The 21,932-nt window shown below is 33.6% G+C and overlaps 2 protein-coding genes across 3 annotated transcripts in view; one reads left to right on the top strand and one right to left on the bottom strand.

Annotated features, from left to right (window-relative positions):
• The window catches only part of LOC145296928 (beta-1,4-N-acetylgalactosaminyltransferase bre-4-like), a 31,382-nt gene extending 27,923 nt beyond the window's left edge, over positions 1-3,459 (top strand). For both annotated transcript variants that reach the window (XM_080143130.1, XM_080143131.1), the window contains one exon: positions 3,267-3,459. The gene's annotated coding sequence lies outside the window, so the exon portion shown is untranslated. The remainder of the gene's footprint in view (positions 1-3,266) is intronic.
• A 15,618-nt stretch (positions 3,460-19,077) lies between these two features.
• The window catches only part of LOC145296933 (uncharacterized), a 160,385-nt gene continuing 157,530 nt past the window's right edge, over positions 19,078-21,932 (bottom strand). The window contains exon 9 of the mRNA XM_080143137.1: positions 19,078-19,314. Within this exon, the coding sequence (XP_079999263.1) occupies positions 19,159-19,314 (156 nt within the window). The 3' untranslated portion in view covers positions 19,078-19,158. The remainder of the gene's footprint in view (positions 19,315-21,932) is intronic.

Here is a 21,932-nt window from a genome sequence, read left to right as displayed (position 1 = left end):
CACTCAAGGATAAGGGTTAAAGAGTGTAGAGTAGTCAAAAGGACAATATAGTAATCGATAGTAATGGAAGTTTGGTAAATTTGATAACTTATATGGAACGGCTCATCAAGAACTTATTTACGTTAGACTTGAAGACAACCATATTGTAGTCAGTCGGAAAGCAGGAAAACGGAAGACAATTCCACAGGCGTGCAGTTCTAAGAAAGAAGCTTTGTTCATGGAATCTACGTTTAGGTTTAGGCACAGATAAAGAGTGGGGGGAATTATTGATAGTGTTTACAGCTAGACGAGTGTTTCTTGTGAAAGTTTGGCGAGGGGGGACCATAGATTGAAGCTCAGTCGAACACTTTCCATGAAAATAACGATACATCAGAGACAAACTCGCAACATCTCTTCTGTGAGATAGAGGTTGCAAGGAAGAGAAAAGGACATCTCCTATGAGGCTACGAAGTCTATTTTGAACTCTATCAAAGCAGGCCAAGTTCTTTCTAGCAGCTCCTGCCCAGATGTGGCAACAGTATTCCATCCTTGGACGTACCTGGCTCTTATATAGATAGAGAATAGCATCAGCAGTGAGATATCTCCCGGATCGATAGAAAGATCCCACCGTTTTTCCAGCGGCCTTGGCAACAGATTTGATGTACGTGTTCCATTTAAGATCAGGAGTAATGGTCAAGCCAAGAAGCTTGTCAAAACTTGAGGCCTCCTGAAGACGAGAGCCATTCATTTCAATTGATGCCAGATGTGGATCAGAATGTTGATGTAAAGAGAGAAGCTTGGTTTTAGATGCATTAAAAGTAACCAGCCACTCCTTACCCCATTGTACTACGTGCTCAAGATCAGTTACTGAAGGCGTTTTTGATATCGCTTAGGTTTTTGAAGCATTTCTCACACAAAAAGTTGTCGAGATGCTTGGTTCATTTTTATTGTTAATATTAAATATGGAAATTTAATTGATTGTTGTCCGTAGACAAAAAATATTACTACTAAATAATACTCTTGTCGCCGCCACAAAATTTCTTAAACCACCATTGTGCTGTGCATTCAGTAGTGGTTCCTGGGCCAAACACTTCATAGATATTGCGAGCTGTTTCAGCAGCTTTTCAGCCTAGCTTGTATTGAAATAAGAAAATTGTGTGAATTTGCTTTTTTTCCATATTGTATTCAACGTTCTGAAAAAAAGGCATAATTGTTTTAAAACGATTGTAATTTAATCAATTAGATAGGACGAAAAAAGCTCGTTAAAATGATATATATAAGGTAAAGGTATTATAACGAAAACTTATTTGAAAGTAGGTTATTTGAAATCAAAATTAAAAATTCCGCAATAACTTTCCTGTCCACCTAATAAATATGCAAATTAAATGGATAGCTGTCCATAGAAAAATATTTTTTCAGATGTGTTTTCGGTACTTGTACAATTTAATCAAGACATTAAAAAAATGAAAATATCGTAAAAATAAAAAAATAAAAAAAAGGTTATATTGTACATATCCGTTATGGAATGAAGTTCTCAAAAAAAAAAAAAAAAAAAAAAAATTTCGCTTAATTTCATCGAGTAGTTTATTTTATTTTATTTTTTTTTACAGTGAAAAAACAATTTGTTATGATACCAAGCCAAAGGTTCGATTTTTAGGAAAAGATAGTATTAAAGATGGAGAGGGAGTGTCACGCTTTAAACTGAGTTATCTCCCCGTGGCATGTCCAAAAAATTCAAAGATGGCTACCTCAAACGCGCTGTCATAAAAATTGTTTTTTTTACTCTAAAAAACCCCCGAAAAAACTACTAAATCAAATTAAGTGAAATTGTTTTTTCAGAGATCTTCAGTCCAAAACAGATACGTACAATATAACCCTTTGTTTTTTTTTTGTTTTCTTTTTATATTTTCATTTTTTTTTATTTTTAATTTTCTTGATTTAGCGGTACACGTACTGTTTTTTCTTCACACAGCCATTTTATAAATATAATAGAATACAAAAAAAATAAGTTTAGTATATTTTTATGTTGAGCTTTTATTGTTGCCAAAACTAAACTATTTCTGTCAATGTAAAATAAATGCGTTTGAAATCATTATTTACAAAACAAAACGTTTTGTAAATAAAACTTTTTTAAAAACAAAAATCTACATTGTTTACAAAAAGGATGTTTACAGTAATGGACCAATAAAAGAAATAAATTAAACTTTGAAATACAATGTTAAATTTGAGAGTGAGTTTTATAACCCATTCCGTGGCCCTTAGTCTTATGTTGTAAATGAACATTTAATAAATTTGCTTAATTGTTTCATTGTCAAGAAAAAAAAAAGACTTGTTTTGGAATCGAAAATAAGGCTAAAATTTTTCCAAATCTGATTCTGATACCCCCCAAAGTTTTGATATTTCAGGGTCCCGATTCTGATTAATCGTCCCATCACTAAAATTCTATTTCACTAGCAGGCTGCCCAACGTTGCCTGTTGTAAAATAAGTTTAAACATATTTTAATTAATGCAGATTTTATAAAGCCAATTCTATATTGATTATTATATTGTACCCATAATATATAAAGTAATGATTCCAAAGTTTAAAAAAAAAAAAAAAAAAAAAAAAAACTAGAAAAAGCTGACATGATTGCCAAACAGCAAACAATGTTTTTGTTAACAAGAAAAAAAAAATCACTTATTTGATATTCTTGAAAGAAAAAATCTTTTTCATCATAGTTATTTCCATGAAAAAAAAAAAATTGTTTTTGTTGTTACAAAAAAAATACTTATTTTTATTGAAACTTTTCTTGTAAAAAAAAAAAAAAAAAGCTTAAATTCTTTCCATGAAAAAAAAAAAAAGAAAACATTTTTAATTTTCATTCGTAGTTGTTAAACAAAAACTTCTTTTAAACATTTGTTGAAAATTTTTTTTTTTTTTTTCAATATACTTTTCTTAACATTTAAAATTTATCGTCTGTCAGCATTTGCACCAGTTTCTTCTTTTGATTGCTTACCATAAACTGCTAGAAGATGCTAACACGGCCTCAGGTCAGGTTCTGGATCAGTACCTACGATTCTGAACTTGTGTTGAATTTCCCAGTGTTTGATTACAGCGAAAAGAAATATCATCTTTACAGATTTATAATACGTTTCTGTATGTGCACAAAAAACCTGCTTGAAAGCAGCCATCTTGAATTTCATAACCAAAGAAAATTATATTCATTCGTATTAAGATTTTGTTGTCTGCATGATAATATTTTCGACGACTGTACCAAAAATTAAACAGCAATTATTTTGATTTTCAGATTAAACGAACATCTTTTTCACCTTCACGGATTCATCGTTATCTTAAATTCATACATCACGGAAATTAAGTAATCTATTCTTATGCATTTGATTGTAATTGTTCTTTGCTAGATATCTCTAGCCACTGATTCATTCAAAATTATGTTTATTTTTGTACCTGTATATTTTCCTGTAAATAAATATGAAATTTTATATGATGTTTTTTTTTTTTGTTATGAAAACAAATCTTGGAAAAGAATAACCATTTTATCTTTTCTATTTATTGCATCTGGCGATTTATGTTTTCTAAAAAAAAAAAAAAAAAACTAAACTTTTTAGATTCTTTCCATGTTTTTGTCTTAAAAAAACCCAAAACATTTTGGTACTTGTACAGTTTAATAAAGACATTAAAAAATGAAAATATCGAAAAAAGGTTATGTTGTACATATCCGTTATGGAATGAAGTTCTCCAAAAAAAAAAAAAAAAATTATGTTTCGATTTTTAGGAAGAAAAGCTAGTATTAAAGATGGGGAGGGAGTGTCGGTGCTTTAAATTGAGTTATCTCCCCATGGCATATTAAAAAAATTCCAAAATGGCTACCTTCGTTGCACTCTCATAAAAACGTGTTTTTCCGCTATAAAAAACAAAAAACAAACTACTTCGGAAATCTTCAGTCCAAAACGGATATGTACAATATAACTTTATTTTTTCTTCGATATTTTCATTTTTTTAATATCTTGATTAAACTGTACAAGTATCAAAATTTCTTTGATTCGTACCTTGTATATTGCATGGAATTTTCTCCATTAAGAATCCTGTGATAATACTCGTAAAATACAAAATGTTTATATTAAGCAATTTTATTGGTTCTCCAACGTTGCTCTCTTACTGTGAGACTTTTCTACATTCATTTTACAGTGTGAGATTGCAAAATTTGAATCGAAAATGCTGAATTGTTAATTTGTTATCGTTACACAATGTTATTGGAAATATAATACGATACTTCTTGACAGTATAATACATTTATATAACTCTACAATGAACACCTGGAAAAGTGCAAACATTTTCATTCAGATAAAAAAAAAAAAAAAAAAAAAAAATGAATGAAACAAGGGGAATAACTCCTATTTTTCTTACCGAGACTTTATTTCATTCAACTATTTTTCCAGTGTGAGATTGCAAAACTTGGATGGAAATTATATTTTCGATGACATTTCACTTTAGTACTGAATAGTAAATTTTTTTTTTTTATTTGTTACATAATTTTATTGGTAAAATAATACGATACTTCTGGATAGTTTATTATGATACATTTATGCAGCTTTGCAATGAATAACTGCTAAAAATGTTAAACATTTTTCAATCGGAAATGAAAAATGTTTAACATTCTGTAATATGAAATCATATTTAAACGCATATACCATGCATTGGATAAGGTAGGCAAAGCCAGGGCTGTAGCCCTTGATATATACAAGGCCTTTGACAAAGTCTGGCATCAAGGGCTGCTAATAAAAATTAAATCGTACCGTATAACTGGACGAATGCTAAATATCATTTAAATCTTTCTTAGACAATAGGACCATCCAGGTTGTCATGTATGGATCTACATCCAAACAGCATAACATTAATGCGGGAGTGCCTCGAGAGTCGATCCTTGGACCACTACTATTCCCGATATTCATAAACGACCTCCATGATAATATTTAGTCTGAGATGGGTATATTTGCTGATAATACAATGCACTACGAACATGCATGAGGGAAGAACAGATGTACATAAATCAAAGACAATGGCAGAATCATTTCTTGGAGCTGCACACCGTTGGAGTTGTCTTCCGTTTGCCTGCTTTCCGGCTGATTGCAATGGAGTCGTTTTCGGGTCCAATGTAAACAAATTCTTGATGTTCCCCCTGAAGTAATCCAATTTACCAAATTCCAACGATTAACCAGTCCTATGATATTATCCCATTGACTACTGCACACTCTTTAGCCCTTATCCTCGAGTGGCCCTTGGGCCTTGATAAGTGATGACTCCTATGTACAAAAAAAAAAAAAAAAAAAAAAAAAAAAAAAAATGACCTCCAGACCATAGTGGAATGGGGCCGCAAATGGATGGTAACATTTAATGCTAGTAAGACTAAGCCGCTCTCCTTTAACAATTGCAAGACGCCTCTCCAACCATTGATAACCATGATAAATAACACCCTACCTGAGAATTCTTCCTTCAAACTCTTCGGCCTAACAGTTGCAGGCAATATGAACTGGAAGAAATACATTGAGGACATTGCAAAGACTGCTGCAAGGAAGGTAGGTTCCCTCTATCGTGCTAGAAGACTACTTACACCTAAGAGTATCCCATACATCTACAAAGCCACCATTCGCCATGCATGGAGTATTGTTGCCACATATGAGCTGATGCATCTGCCACTCGTCTCTCCCTCTTGGATAGGGTCCCAAAAAAGAGTTTTCAATCTAATCGGCCCCACTTTGTCAACTAAGTTCCAGCCCCTGTCCCATCACCACTATGTTGCATCTCTGTGCCTGTTTAACAAATATTTTAATGGAATGTGTTCTGATGAACTTGTTGCACTTGTGCCCCCTTTGATGTACATATATCCGATGAACCCGCTTAACAACAAAATTTCACCCCTTCACTGTTGTAGTCTCTAAATACCAGAAATCTTTCTACTCTAATAGTTTTTCTTCAAACAGCCAGACTTTGGAATTCCCTACCTGCTTCTCTAATATGCCAACATTTCTATCCTCAATGCTTTTGATGAAAACCTTTAAAATTATACTGAATGTGAGTTAATCAACGTTTGCGTCCATAAGGTTTCCTCCTCTATTTTTAGTCGCATGCAAGCGACTCTATAAGTCACTCCGTTGGTCCGTAATACTTTTGTGCTTGGCCTTTTTGGTTAAGATCAAAGGTCTGTTGTTAATAGATGCTGTTCTTAGCTTTTTAAGCTTTTCTTGGCCTTTTGGCAAAGATCAAAGTATGTGCGCGTTTGGGTTGGCAGCAGAGTGAGATCCGCTCCGCATGGAGTTGGGCGCCAGGTTCGAGTCATCTGAACAATTCGGAGTTCTCTCTGACCTGGCGATTGGCCCGAAATGCACTTCCACTCAACAACATACAATGCAGTTCTGGGTTTTTGGAGTCGCCTTATTGTCCCCGTTGTGGGACAACGGTCGTAGAAACGACTGATCACACTTTCTTCGATTGCCGCAAACTCCACCGGTACTGGTCGTATGTCAGCGAGGTGACGGCTCGCATCGATCTTGAGCATTCTCGCCCAATTACAGTATCCAATGTCATAGACAACGTGAGGCGGCCGTGGGACCGGGAAAGGCAAATGGTCTACGTTACGATCCTGGCCGTGGCGAGAATGGTGATTTGGACGTCGCGTCTGCAAAGTTGCCGGGGGGGGGGGTGTTGTCTTTTTCTGATCAGGATCTGATCGCTTTCTTTAAACACCAACTACGGGTGAAGATCAGATGTGATAGAAGAAGGCTGCATCGCACAACATTTGACAGAAGATGGATACATGTAGCAAGTCTGTGTGTATGAAGAGGAGCCAAATTTGAATATGTGTTCCCCACCTAGGTGTGGAACGCGCAGTTCCGTAAAGTAAAATTAAACAAGTAGCCTCTCAGCTGAGTGTGTGTTCCATCTCTCCCCGATTAGGAAGCCTCCAAGATCCCCACCCCTTCCTTCTTGCAATTTTTGTTTTCACCCCCTCCTCTAAATTTCACCCATCTTGGAGAGAAAAAAAAAATACAAACTAACCCCTAACTAAATTTTCTTTTCTCCATTCACTCCATCTACGGGGCATCCCCACTTAGAGACTGACCCACAGAAGCGAGGTGGAACAGGCAGTTTATCAACTAGACGCGGTTGGGAGGGTCCTACTAATTCAAGCCATTCAAGTCATTCTCCAGATCATTCAAGTTGTTTTTGAAGGATTCCAGTGATTTTTTAAGCATTCAAGTCATTCTTAAGGTCATTCAATTCATCCTTAAGTTCATTAAAGTCATTTACTTTTTATTTATTTGTCATTTCAGCCCATTTTTCGGTCATGTTAGTTTATCTTTAAGAATTTCATGTCAATCCTAGATTCACGCATTCATTCATTACACGAGAGCACGCAACTAATGGCTATCGGCATTGTTCTAATGTTATGAATTAAATATGAGTTAAACATTTCTGTCTCTATCCTTATATTAAACTAAATACTGACGCTTTTTTGTGGGAGGCAGTGTTCAATCTGAACAGTCAAAGTAACTTTAAATGCACCTGTGAGATCTTGTAGTAATGGGGACGGCCTTCATCACTCATCAGTGTTGAAAGGTTTTGAATCAAAAACTTGTAACTCAAGAACCGGGTTCTGCCAACAAGATCTCCAGGGTTGCATTTTCGCGCACTACACACAAAGCAGAGAATGTTTTATTCTCTCTTGCTACTCCGACGTGTCATATGCACTGGATAACTGCTTTTGTGTGCTGCTTTTAATTCCTACTGACTGCAGCATAACCGACCCGGACCAGCACTGAAATTACCTCCTCTGCCTCAAAGTAAGTATTATAACTTTTATCATTTCAATTTCCTTCTAACTCGACGGTTTGCTTTTATTTGCTAAATCTAATATATAAACCCCTATATGTCTGTCTGTCTGTCTCCATATTTTCAAACTCTATCTATTCCGAAATTAAAAGTTGCAGAGCCTCAAATAATGGGATTTTTTACAGGCTGTTCTTTTATGGGTCTTTAGCCGGTTAAAATTGTTTTTAAGAGGTCAAAAATGAAAAACATTGTTAAACATTTTGTACAATCATAATTTCATTTTTAATCAGTTCATATGCGTGTCACGTTGGTACACTGGTAACGTCACCAGCTTTGAGTGCTATAGTTTTGTTTTCAGTTTCGATTCGAGCTGATGGCACCTAAATACCGTTTTTCTTTTACTTTTGAAATCATGACTAATGATAATATATAACAAAATCCGGACAAATTAAAATATCATATTTAAGCGTATTTTACACCCCCCCCTTCCCTCTATATTACTCGGTCCTGGATATGACCTTAAACTATATCTGATGGTGAAGGCCCCAGCTTGCAGGCTTTGGGGAGTGTGGAGCCACCCTTTAATTGCCATTGCTCCCAGGTCCACTGAAGTGGTAGTACCTGTTAGGGTCCCAACTATGGGTTAAATAGAAACCGACTTAAAAACAAAAACAAATATACTCTATTAAATTTTTCTTCAAAATCATTGGATTTGGCATTAAATAACCTGAAAAGGGTTGATATGCTGTAAAACAAAAAAAAAAAACAACCAGCTATATTACTCTATATCTTCAATTTTCCAGAGCTGTTGCAATTCTAGTACTATCGCTTGAAATAATTAAGAATAGCATTTGAGTAATATTAATTAACAGATTAGTTTTGTTCCGTTTTTTTTATTCCATTTTCTTGTCCCATTTTTTTTTTTTTGTTCCATTTTTTTTTTGGTTTGTTTGGAGTTTAAAACATAACTAAAACATAATTAAATCCTTCTTAAGTAAGAGAAAAATCCAGGTTGTCCTCAACGGTCGTACATCTAAACAATATGATATAAATGTGGGAGTACCTCAAAGATCTATCCTTGGACCATTATTATTCCTATTATTTAACAAGTGCCTCAACGAATCTTGCTTTCCTGACTGCTAGAAAACTGCTTCTGTGGTACCAGTTTTCAAGAATTTTGGCGAAAGAACTGACCCATCAAATTATCGTCCCATTAGCCTTCTCCCGCTTTTCGCCAAAATATTTGAGTCCTTAATTAATCAAGCTCTAGTCCATAACCTTACAGCTGCTAAACTCCTGACCGACAATCAGTATGGATTTAGGCAAGCCCGTTCCACAGAAGATATCCTAACTGTAATCTCTGAACGTATATACCATTCACTGGACAAAACAGGGGAGGGTAGAGCGGTAGCCCTCGATATATCTAAGGCTTTTGACAGGGTATGGCATGATGGTCTTCTAAGGAAAACTAGATCATATGTTATCACTGGAAGAATACATAATGTAATTAAATCCTTCTTAAGTAAGAGAAAAATCCAGGTTGTCCTCGACAGTTGTACATCTAAACAATATGATATAAATATGGGAGTACCTCAGGGGTCTATCCTTGAACCTTTATTATTCCTAATATTTATAAATGACCTCCCTGATAAAATTGTCTCTGAGATGGGTATATTTGCTGATGACACCACACTCTATAAAAGGCACGAGGGGAAAACAAATGAACACATATCTAAGGAAATAGCAGAAACACTAGAGGAAGATCTTCAATCTGTAGTGGAATGGGGATAAAAATGGAAGGTCACATTCAATGCTGCCAAGACTAAGCTTGTTTCTTTCAATAATTACAGAAAACCTTCTCTATCGCCAAAAACACATTACCCGAAAGTACTTCCTTTAAACTCCTCAGACTAATGTTCACAGGGAACATGAGCTGGAACAGATACATTGAGAGCATTGCCAAGGCTGCTGCAAAGGTGGGCTCTCTCTACCGTGCTAGAAAGCTACTTATGCCTGAAAGTATTCAGTACCTCTATAAGGCCACCATTCGCCCATGTATGGAGTATTGTTGTTTCTGTTAGTTATAAGATTTTATTACAGTATCATTCAGTTGTTAATTGTTCTTTGAAAAAATAAAAAAAACGGACTTCAAAAGAGGATAAAATTCAACTATCTGGATTTTTGTGTGTTTCTTTGCATTTTTCTCGTATTGTTGAATCTTTCTGCTACGAAACCTCTGCCATTCTCGATTCGATAACCGTATGCACGGAAGATCTAATGAGGACAGGTATTTGTTTTTTTCTTTTGCCTATACTCAACTCAATATAATATGGAAGCCTTCACCCTCTGAGGTCCGACATTTGACGGGAGACAATTGGGTGGCGCTATTTCAAGGGTAGACTCCCCTGCCATTTGAAAAAGCCAGAGCAAAGCAAACTAACCACGTCAGAGTGCTAGGACTGAAGTTAAACCCAAAACACATGGAACCAGATCGAAGATGTAATAACATCCATCATATCATTTCTCTTCATGCAACGCATGCCCTCAACGCCAAAATGTTTTTAATGCAAACATTTTAATCTTTTAATTGAATGTATATAGTGTAACAATTTAAATCTGAAATCATTTAAATTAATCTTGATTATTTTCACAGCAGTTCGACTGATTAACGTTCCCTCTTCAACAAATGTATCTTTTCAAATCGAGAAACTTAAACTATTCAACCGACAAGGGTAAATTATTCTTGTTTTGTTGGCCAGGAGCAGGTAGAAGCATTAATTTATTTTTTTAATGGAAATCACTCCTGACAAGACATGAAGCCACTTGATGTAAAGAGCTAACAAGAACGAAAGACGGGATATGCTTATTGGTCTTATGAAAAGCCTAAAGCTATAGATGAAAGAAAAACAGAAAAAGAGTTTCAGAAATCTACAGTTCTTGGAAAGAAACAAATAGAATAAGAAACTATTGCAATGAGGTATCAAAACAGCAAATCCATTGAGACCACTAGACGAATGAGTCAAATGAGCTGGAACAAAGGAGGCAGGGAGCAGATCAGACAATTCTGAAGAACGCGTACCACAATAGTATTTGTAGAAAAGACTGAGACTAGCAACATCACATATGTGAAAGCAAGGTTTCAGAGAAGAAGAAAGTATGGAGCTAATCAAATTACGGTTCTGCAATTTATCAAGAACCTTCAAATAGGAAAGAGTTTCACCAGCTCAAATATGACAACAAAACTTTAATACATGGTCTGATAGATTTATAGAGATAGAGAATAACCTCAGGTGTTTCGAGCGACAGAGAAAATCGATTTTATGAGAAGCCGAAGGAGCAATGGATTTAATATATGTACCCCCCTCCCCCCAAAAAAAGATTTGATGAGACCAAGATTAACACCCCCCCCCATCTTCAGCACTAGGACATATGGCCGAGTGGTCCTAGACGTTGTATCAAAGTTTACAGTTACCCAAAGGTGCTGAGTTCAATCCTGAATGAAGGCAGTGAAAAGTAACATTCAAAACAAAGAATCAGCAACTATGTCCCAGAGCCTAGCTGGAGTCCGAACACGGTACCCCCGTAATAATAATAAAGGGTTGGGTTCGAGACTCCTAACAAACAGTTCCCCAGTTCGATACAAAACATCTGATGAACGCCGGAGGCAAAACGGCCGAAACGTTGTGACTATAACAACCAAGATGAGGAAATCAGTCCGACAATCTCAATCTCAAAAATACAGACAATTACTATGCTTAATTATTGCTCAAAAGAAATCTCCAACGAAAGTAAAATAATGCAGCTTAATTATTTCCTGCATGACTTATAAATGAATTCCTAACATTAAGAGAATAAACCTTGCTTTGACCCAGAAATCAACAAAAACATGACACAATCGATAGGCCTATTTACTACTCAGTGTCCACTTCTTACCAACTACATACCTCATTGGATAGCAAATTTGACTTTTACTTTAAGGTTTGTGATATCATAATCAATTAACATACATCATAATAACATACAATTGTAATTATGAAGCTAGAATGTATTTAGAAACACGCCTAATGTACTGTCGTCGTATGCACCTATGCTTCACAGTCAGATAAACTATTCTAAAAAAAAAAAAAAAAAAAAAAAAAAAAAAAAAACTAGTACAGGTATATTTAAAGAAAAAAAGTAACAACTGAAAGAGAAAAATGACAGGTACGAGAAAGTAAAACAATAACAACAGATGAGGGTAGGAAAATGAAGGAGTTGAAGAAATCAAAACACTGAATAAGTTCATAAAGAAACGGAAAATGAATGTCACGTTGCACGACAAATTGGTAAATGTTATCTTATGCTACAACAGAACACCGACCACTCTAATTTGTTTTTAGGGGTATTCGAAGTCGCTGACAACGAATCTGATAATCAAACCTGCCGCAAATTTACTGTTTTCACGGTATGAACCCCTAGACCTTGGGACTATTTTGTGCCATTTCACTGCCTTTGGTAGTGTTTTTCTTACATGATACGTTCACATACGAATGAGCGTAGTGAAGTGTCTTATCACGTCGCATAGGAATCTTTCAAATCAGAAAGTTAAAAAGAAAAAAATGTGGTTGATTTTTTTCTTTTGTCTTATGTAGTTTTTAATGTTTTTTTAATAGATCAAAAAAGTTTTCAAAAGCAGTTTGCAAAAACATAAGCACCAAACATATTTATGTTTTTCGTTCTATTTTTTTTTGGGGGGGGGGAGGGGGTATTTCATTAACAGGTGCTTTTGCAGTTTAATTAACTGTTTTTCCGTAAGTAACGTGTCAACATTTACCATTTCACAAAAATTTACATTGGAGAGGGGGCGGTGGTGGTGGTGCTGGGGCGGGTTTGATTATCAGATTTGTTGTCAGCGACCTCGAATACCCCTAAAAAAAAAAACAAACAAAAAAAAACAAATTAGAGTAGTCAGTGTTCTCTTGTAGCGTAAGGTAACATTTACCGACAAATTAAACAAACACATTGTCCAGAAGAAGAAATGTGTAAAACATACCGTTGATGCCGGGGATGGGAGCGAATAAAGAAGAAAGAGGCGTGCTGTGTCGCCAGTGGTTGAAAAAAGGAAGTAAAGACCAACCAGAAGAGGAAATTAGTAACTTTTTAGTTAAGAGTGACATAAATCGAGATAATGGGTTCAAAACAGGGAGGCAGACCACTTAATTTTAAGGTAAAAAAGTTATAAAATAGCAAATATCTCAACAACTTGAATTGATGAGAAAAAAATTAATATGATTTTCGAAATCAGCACCACCAAATTAGTCTAAATCAGCTTAGAAACCTTGGGCACCAAAAAAAAAAAAAAAAAAAAAAAGTGTTGGCCAATGTAATCTATATATATAAAAAGTGAACGTGTGTGTGTGTCTGTGTGTACATTTCCCTACGCAATAACTTTGTCAATTTTTAGTCTACAGACTCGAAATTCGATATACAGGGTACTGAGATTTGGGAAAATCGATGTGATCGGTTTTTGGCCAGAAATTTGGTGATTAAGGGGTCAGAGTTCAACGATCTGACCTTTGAGAACTCCTCCGACAATTTTGGGTCTATGCACTTGAAATTTTAGATACAGGTTCCTTGGACATGGATCTAACTTAATAATTTGATTTGAGCCCAAAACAATTTTAAGGGGTCAAAGTTAAAAAAAAAAAATTGACCTCTGCGGTCTCTTCCAAATTACTCAGACAATTTCTGGTCTAAATATTTGAAATTTTACATAAAGGGTATTCAGAGATAGGGCAAGCTTTTTCATCAGTTTTGGTCGAAAATTTTTAGTTACCAATATATAAATGCATGTATGTATGTATGTATGTTTGCATGTCTGCCTTAAATTTTCAATAGAGGCGACGGATTTTACCAAGATCAGTATCGTTTTAAAGTTTGACCTTTCATACAACAAATATCGAAAAATAGGCTAAAAACATTAATATCTTCCCGTTCAACTAGGCACTTTTCTACAAGGGGGGGGGGTCACTTTTTTCGCCGATATTTTTTAAAGTTATCCTCTCCTTTAGATTGTCTAGCCTTAATTTTAAAAAATGTCGCTTCCGGTTTGGCGGTGGTCATAACAGCATAAACGTTAGGTTTTACCCCATTCTTTTCCTTCTTTGCGGTACGGGTTTGAGCCTGCCTTCCTACTACTACTTTTTTTTTTTTTTTTGCTCAACTTACACATCCAAACACCCGGGCAACGCCGGGCTGAAATGCTTGTAGATTTATAAAGATAGAAAATAGTTTCAAGTGTTTAGAGTTAAAGAAGCAGAAAGAGCAATTAATCTTATATGGACTTCAGAAAACAGATTTGATGTGAAAAACAGTTTCAGTATCGATTTTTTCCCTTAAGAGATGCACTTTAAGTTTGGAGGTTACATTGGTTGAAACATTGTGAAAATAACCTACAATACGGTTGTTTGCAAGTCCAATGTAAACAAGTTCTTGTTGAGCCCCCCTCCCCCCAAATCCATTTCTACCCCATTTCCACTACTACCTTACTATGCTGTTGCCTCAGTGACTACCATACTCTCAAATTAACCCTCATCAAGACCTTAAAGCCACTTGAGGATAAGTGGTATCGATTTGGGAACAATTCATTTTAAAATTAATAAAATCTAAATTTTTTGTCAGTGACAATAGCCACTCACCATTTACTTTTCGTGTTCAGAAGATTTTTTTGCGAGATCACTGAAGTCAAGCAACATAGAGCCTGGCCAGTACCAAATGGGTGACCATTTGGGAAGATTAGGTGCTGTATGTACTGCAAGGTAAAATACCAGATTGGGAAACTGGCGCGATCTATCCTTCTCTTAAGGGTAGATGGGCCTCTCTTAATCCGTGGTAGGCACCCCATCTAATGATGCTGTCACGATCAAAAAGTACGCTTGATAACCCTAGCGGAGCATCAAGTATTCAGCTACGGATAAGATTTGAATCACACTAAAAACTCATGTATTAAGTTCAAGCTTGGCTGTACGTTACGTTCCATATTTAGGTAAACCAAGTCCACTTCCGGCATCTTAGCTTTGAGTACTGAATTTTCGGATTTACCAAAATTAGATGAAGATACAAGCCCATAATTATTACGCAGTTCTTTTTTTTTTTTTTTTTTTTCCAGTTTTTCGGAAATTTGCGTAGAACTTTTCCATGACCATTAATTTCCAGAATGCGAGATAAATAAAGAATTGAAACTATAACAAAGAAGTTTAACATTAGCAAAATGATCAATGATGTTTAAAAAAACAAAAAAACAAAAAAAAAAAACAAACAACAAGAGAACAATAAAATAAATACGTATTAGATACGTTTGAAGTCAAAACAACACATTACAAAATAAACATTTATTTTGTTTGAAATTTATATTGAATATTTTTTCAATATAAATTTCAAATAAAAAGAAATATCTGTTTATTTTGTTTGAATGTGTTTTGCCTTCCAACGTAACTAATACGTATTTATTTTATTCAAACTCAACCAGCGCTTCTATCAAGGAACACAAACCCTAACGTGAAAAGAGAATAACGTCGTTTGGATATGTTTCATGGCTATCAGACTGCAACTATGTAAAGATTTTATTAAAGAAAGATGAGTTTTATTTGGATTCTTCAGATTACTATTCTCATCTCGAGTGTAATTTTCACATTTCGGTCGATGTAACCTCCGACCTTCTTCTGGTGTATCTTGTCAAACTCGAGAATCTTTCAATATAATTCAAATACAATTGTGAATTACTTAGAACCTCTATCCAGTAATGGTTGATACAACGAGAGCATGTTACCCCCATGAAGTAAGTAAAGAGTTTTGTTTGAAATTCTGTCCAAATTCCCGCGTTCGATAAGATATACCTGAAGAAGGTCGGAGGTTACATTGACCAAAACGTTGTGAAAATGACACTCAAAATGAGAACAGTAATCCAATGAATTCAAGCAATATGAAAAACCAATCTTCATCTCAAAAATTCAGAAACAAAGATGAAGAGGATGATTACCAAAGAAAGATAAAGGCTGATACTGGTATGCAACTCCTAACAACAAAAAGACTGACTTGAGACCGTGATAGATTGTAGAATTTGGTTTTCAAGCATGTGGTGAAGCTCTCTGAAATATATATACATGAGTAGAAAATAAACAATTAACATAGTGTTCTATACTGTGTTAGCACCATTTTTTTTTTTTTTTAAGATAAAAAATAAAAATTTTAAAAAATTAAAAAAAATTTTTTTTATCTTTTTTAAAATTTTAATTTTTAATTGTTTGGAATAAAAAAAAAAAAAAAAAAATCGAATTTCAACTAAAATCAACATTATCTACTTAATTTTCATGTCCAAACTAGTAGCATTATTACATTACATAAAACATTTACTTTCTCCATCCAGCAATTCTTTTATTATTTTAAAATGTAACTTAAACAAGGGAGGTAATTCATAATGTGGACCCGTTTATTATTTAAGTAAAACTTGCAATTTTTTTTTTTTCAAAAGTAATTTTCATTAATAACTAATTTTCTATTTTATCAGTTTTCATAATTTTTGGATATGTTACCAATTTCGACATGATAATTAAGTAGATGACATTGGTTTTAATTGAAATTCAATTTTTCGATTTTTGTTATTATTTCAAATAAGAACCATGTTTTCTTTTTAAAATAAAAAAAAAGGAAGAAAATGAAATTGATTTGTAACTTTCGTTTTTCTTTTTCTCTCAAATATGATTCATTTACAAGATTGAAGGTCAAGGGTCAGCTCAACTGACCAACGAACGGGGATAAACTTGAGCTAATTATTTGGTCAAATGGAGAGCATCAAAATAAACGTTACACACATTAATGGATTTCAATCGGTTTCCACCATTTTGTCATTTCTTTTTTTTCTTTTTCTTTTCTAAACACTTTTCATCCTGCCAACCTCAAAAAATATACAGCCTAGCTGGACCCTTCCATACGGTTATATCAAGCGGCTTTTTTAGATAGACAGTCTGTTATTAAAAAAAAAAATTGTTTTAATACCTCCATTTTTTTCTTTCTTTACAACGTGTTCAAAACATTTGTATTCTGTACAATGTGTTTATGGAGTTCAATTCTTCTGTAAAAGAATCTGATTTTTTTTTCTTTTAAATTAAATCATCAAAGTAGGGTTTTATTTTTTTACACTTTTTTTTTTTTTTCATAAAGTTACTCTTTTTTTATTTTTTTGGTATAGTCTTTTAGTTAAAAAAAAAATACCAAGATAAAAAAAACAAAAAAAAAAAATGTTTTATTCTTCTCCAGTTCTTTTCTCGATGGAGTTTCCCATCAAACATTATATTCCTTTGTTTATACCGTTTTATTAAAGAAAAGCATAAAATATCTGTCACTCCATTAACAAAAGGTAAAACTATTTTATCCCGAGTACAAACAGCATATTTTCTTTTCCTAAAAATTTATTTTTTTCTAATATTTAGAATTTATTAATTTAAACAGAAAAAAACCCCAAAAAACTTGAAAAAATTCAAAACTGAATATTTTAAACTGTTTTTAAAATTTTTTTTTACAATCTCGATTAATTTACTATAAATATCTTTTTTCCCCTAGTAGTTACAGGTTACTTAACAGAAAGTCTTGATATATATATATATTTCTTTAAAGATACCACATTTAATAGAGTAGATGATACACAAGAATTTACTCAATTTTAAAAAATTCTTTTATTAGTCACGTTGCATACAATTGTTTCAGCCCTGGTGTTGGTCTATAATATAACTGTTCACCAAATTACAATTTGACCAATATTGGGCTCCATCTATGCGCTCATGAAGTCCAAGTTTGTGAAAATTATAATTTGGAGAACAAATTCTTTTATGCCAACACTGACAGCTGAAACAATTATACACAATGTCATGACTAATAAAAGAAAATCTTTCAGAAAATGAGTAATTTTTTGTGCAGTTATCTCTATTAACATGGTGTCTTTAAAGAAAAATGCTTATAACTCTAATATTGCTCTATTGAGCTATCCAAAGGACATCTTTATGTTATTTATATATAATCTATGCCCCAAGTAATTAAATATAAACATAAGCTTTATATATATATATATATATATATATATATATATATATATATATATATATATATACGCACACACATACACCTATACATAATTGCGATACTTTGAATAAATGTAAATATTGATTACACATATTCTTCCTTTCTAAAATTTGATTTTAATGAATTTAAAATCCATAAACAACTATATATAATTCAGTTTGGAATTAAAAAAAAATATATATAAATTGCTCAAAACAATTGTCTGTGTGTGTATATATATATATATATATATATATATACACACACACACACACACAAATAATATAACTTCCTGTTCTGTATAACATACCTATTGTCAAAAACATTATTCATTAGTTGATTTAGTATTTCACCAATAAATCAGGACTTTATCACAATTAAACATTCAATCAAATTATGAGCGTTTCTTGCTTTTTGCACCCCCTCATATTTTCAGGTTTCTTATCTACAGATTCTGTTGAATTATCTAAATCTAACTCGCATTAGTTTAGACTTATAACCAAGCAATAAGTCAGCATATATCCGTTCCTAAAATATTTCATAATAAATATTTCAAAATTGTTAGTGTGTGCATATATATATATATATATATATGTTTTGTTTGCCTTATATTAAGTTGAGATTTCGGTCTGTGTGAGCTTTTCAGAGCTGCTATTTTACTCAACTGCCACTTTAATAAAATAGTGGCTTTGGTGAGGTCATATGGACCGAACCCTCAACTTGTTTATGTAAGTTGTATAAACCATATATACATGTTAAAATAAATAATTATGAAAAAAAAAAAAGAGAAAACGTAAATTTATATCCCACTCCCCTCCCTCTAAATTTCTATTTAATAGAATTGAATTCGATCCTGGAAACGTTGAATGAGGTTTCCAACATTATTCGTGTTATAAACAAATGGAAGATAATGTGCGGAGAATTTTCAACAATCACGGCCAATAAAGAAACCTTCGTTTCGTCACAAAACAAAAAAAAAAAAAATCTCAAATGATCAACAATTTTCAAACTTGATTATGCAATCAATTTTCGGCTTTTGTTCTTTCTTTTAAAATATTCTTAATCTTGACTGAAATTTCTTTGCAGTAAAATCCAAATTTCAGACCCACCCTCCTGAATATTAAAGGATAAAATCCGGAAAATGAAGACGTATTTCCTGGACAAGAAAAAAAAAAAGATTTTTCTTTGTAAATTATCGGATTTGTTTCCATTTGTGTGAAAGTGTGTGCTTTTTTATTTTTTTTGTTTTTCTGCTCGTCTCAAAGAACCTGACTAGCCGCACTCTGACTTAAATATATGATGGCTCCGACAAAGTTCACTCCGGCTGCAATGAAAAAAACTGGAAACCATCGTCCATGAGATTGAGTGACCAATTCTGCAGTCAACGGACCACAAGTTATTCCAGGAATGGTCGCCTGAAAGATAAAATACTGTTTTTTTAGGGGTATATAGTTTTTTTTTATTATTTGAGGAATTTTTTTTTTTTTAAATACAAGATAACACCTTCACACAAAAAAATACACCCATTTAATAAGATTCATAATCCTTTCTGCAATCCATCCATATTTTATACAAAGGTTTCAGTCTATGCCTGACTTGCCCATCAAGTTTAAGTCCTGAACATCCAACAGTTTTTGTTTTATCATCATTCAATGATTTGCAAGAAAATTGGTGATCCTTTTATCAGTGTATAATTCAGAATGAGTTTCACAATCACCGAATGATGACCCTTAAATTTCATCTGTGGAGTTACCTAATTTCTACTAAAACAATTCCTAAACTATTTTGTCAACTAAAGAGGGCCATCATAGACAAAATCAGGGCAGTGCAAAGAAAGGATTGTGCCAAAGTTATTGACAATTTTACATGTTGTATCCAAGTGCGTTTGTCATTGAATAAAGAGTGTTGGATATTCAGGACTGATTTGGTGGACAAGTCAAACATAATCTGAAGTATATTTGTACCAAAATGGCTGAGTTGCAAAAAGGATTGTAAATTTTATAATAATTTTGGGGAATGAGGCGGTCTTGTATGAATATATATATATATATAAAGCATTAAAAGAAAAGAAAATGAATAAACAGTAAACTTTTGGGGAATGAGGCGGTCTTGTATGAATATATATATATATATCTTGTATGAAAAAAAAAATATATAAAAAACATTAACAAAAAAACAACATGAATAAACAGTAAAACTAAACGTACAGTGTTAATCAAAAACGTACAGTGTTAATTAAAAAAAAGAAAAAAATGTTAAATTAAAATGCAATAAATACATATTTTATTTAATTAATTGACGTGCTTAGTGAGATGAGTTATCCTCATCTTTTTAGTTGTTGTTTCATGATGTTTCGGCCAACTATTCCTCTGGCCTTCGTCAGATGGTTACCACGATGAGATAGGAACTCTGAACCTCCTGACTGCATTCTCAACAATTACTGCCATCCATAGTTGTTGTTCGTCTCACCACGTTTTGGCGAGACGAAAAACAAAATGTGGTGAAACAAAAAAAAAAAAAAAAAAAAACATGGTCAGATGACAACAACTATGGAAGGCAGTAATTGCTGAGAATGCAGTCAGGAGATTCGGAGTTGCTATTTTGTTGCAGTAACAACCTGATGAAGACCAGAGGAATAAAAGATGAGGATAATAGTCCGCAAGCAATAAATAAGCAATAAATATGCTTCAATACTAAAACTTTATTGTAATTGTCTGTATTTTTGAGATGAGGTGTTTTAGTGACATATGGCCGAGTGGTCCTAGACGTTGTATCAAAGTTTACAGTTACTCAAAGGTGCTGAGTTCAATCCTGAACGAAGGCAGTGAAAAGTAACATTCAAAACAGAGAATCGGCAACTATGTCCCAGAGCCTAGCTGGAGTCCGAACACGGTACCCCCGTAATAATAATAATAATAATAAAAAAGGGTTGGGTTCGAGACTCCTAACAAACGGTTCCCCAGTTCGATACAAAACACCTGATGAAGGCCGGAGGGCAAAACGGCCGAAACGTTGTGACTATAACAACCAAGATGAGGAAGTCAGTCTGACAATCTCAATAAACTAAAACTGAATTGTTGGTTCTTGTTGAATTGTAGTATATTTTTTATAAGTTTATTATCAACCAAAGTGATAAAATGAACTGATTTATAACATAAAACCAAAACTGTTTCTCCATTTCTGTCGTCTACTTGTATCGTCGCACATTCTTTCGAAATCTTGTATCATTGGTTTTGTATTTCAGGTTTTCGTCATAGGTTGCGAATGTCCACCCAAATATTTGATAACCAGGTTTCCTTGGATTATTTTTGTGGTTTCTTAAGAATTCCTTCAACACTTCTGTTTCTTTGTTTAGATGTAGAGAGCGTGCAAGCCATCTAAAAAATTTACATTTGATTTAGGTACTCCAGAGTTTTTGTCAGATCTTCTCATATCACTGCATGTTCCTGTTTACTTGTCTCCCCACAAGGGCAAAGTTACGACACAAGGTCAGTTTTTAATCTGTCGAAAATCCATCTTTTTCCTCTCAAAAAAAAAAAAACCAAACAAACAAAAAACAAAACAAAACAAAACAAAAAACAAAAAGCACAAAACAAAAACAAAAGGGACACTCTAGATTGAAACAAAAATAAAATTTGCCTCGGTCTGGAAGGACTTCTCATTCACTGACTGAGGACAGAATAAACATCAGAACAGATGGTATTTATTTGCTTCCCCATGAAAGCAAATTAGACACAAGGTCGTTTTTTAATGTGGGGGAAAACCAGCGTCCCTAAAAAGGGGCACTCTTGCAGTATCCAAATAAATAGTAATTGTCTCAGTATGAAGCGTTTTTCCCCACATTGACCAAGGACCAATTACTTAAGTGTAGCATCTGAAGACAGATACTACACTTTGATCCTAGTTAAAAGGCCAAGAAACTATTTTTCTTTGGGCATTGTATACTCAGTACTCTAAAGAATTTTTTTTTAGATGATGTCCACTTTATTGCTTAGCTCGGTAGTTAGAGTTCAGTTTGCTATTGTAGAAGGAA

The sequence above is a fragment of the Euprymna scolopes genome, chromosome 17 (assembly GCF_053919585.1).
Source record: "Euprymna scolopes isolate OS-2025 chromosome 17, ASM5391958v1, whole genome shotgun sequence".
In the NCBI taxonomy this organism is placed as follows: Eukaryota; Metazoa; Mollusca; class Cephalopoda; order Sepiida; family Sepiolidae; genus Euprymna; species Euprymna scolopes.
The sequence above is the reverse complement of the archived record's forward strand: the minus strand, read 5'-3'. Positions and strand labels throughout refer to the sequence as shown.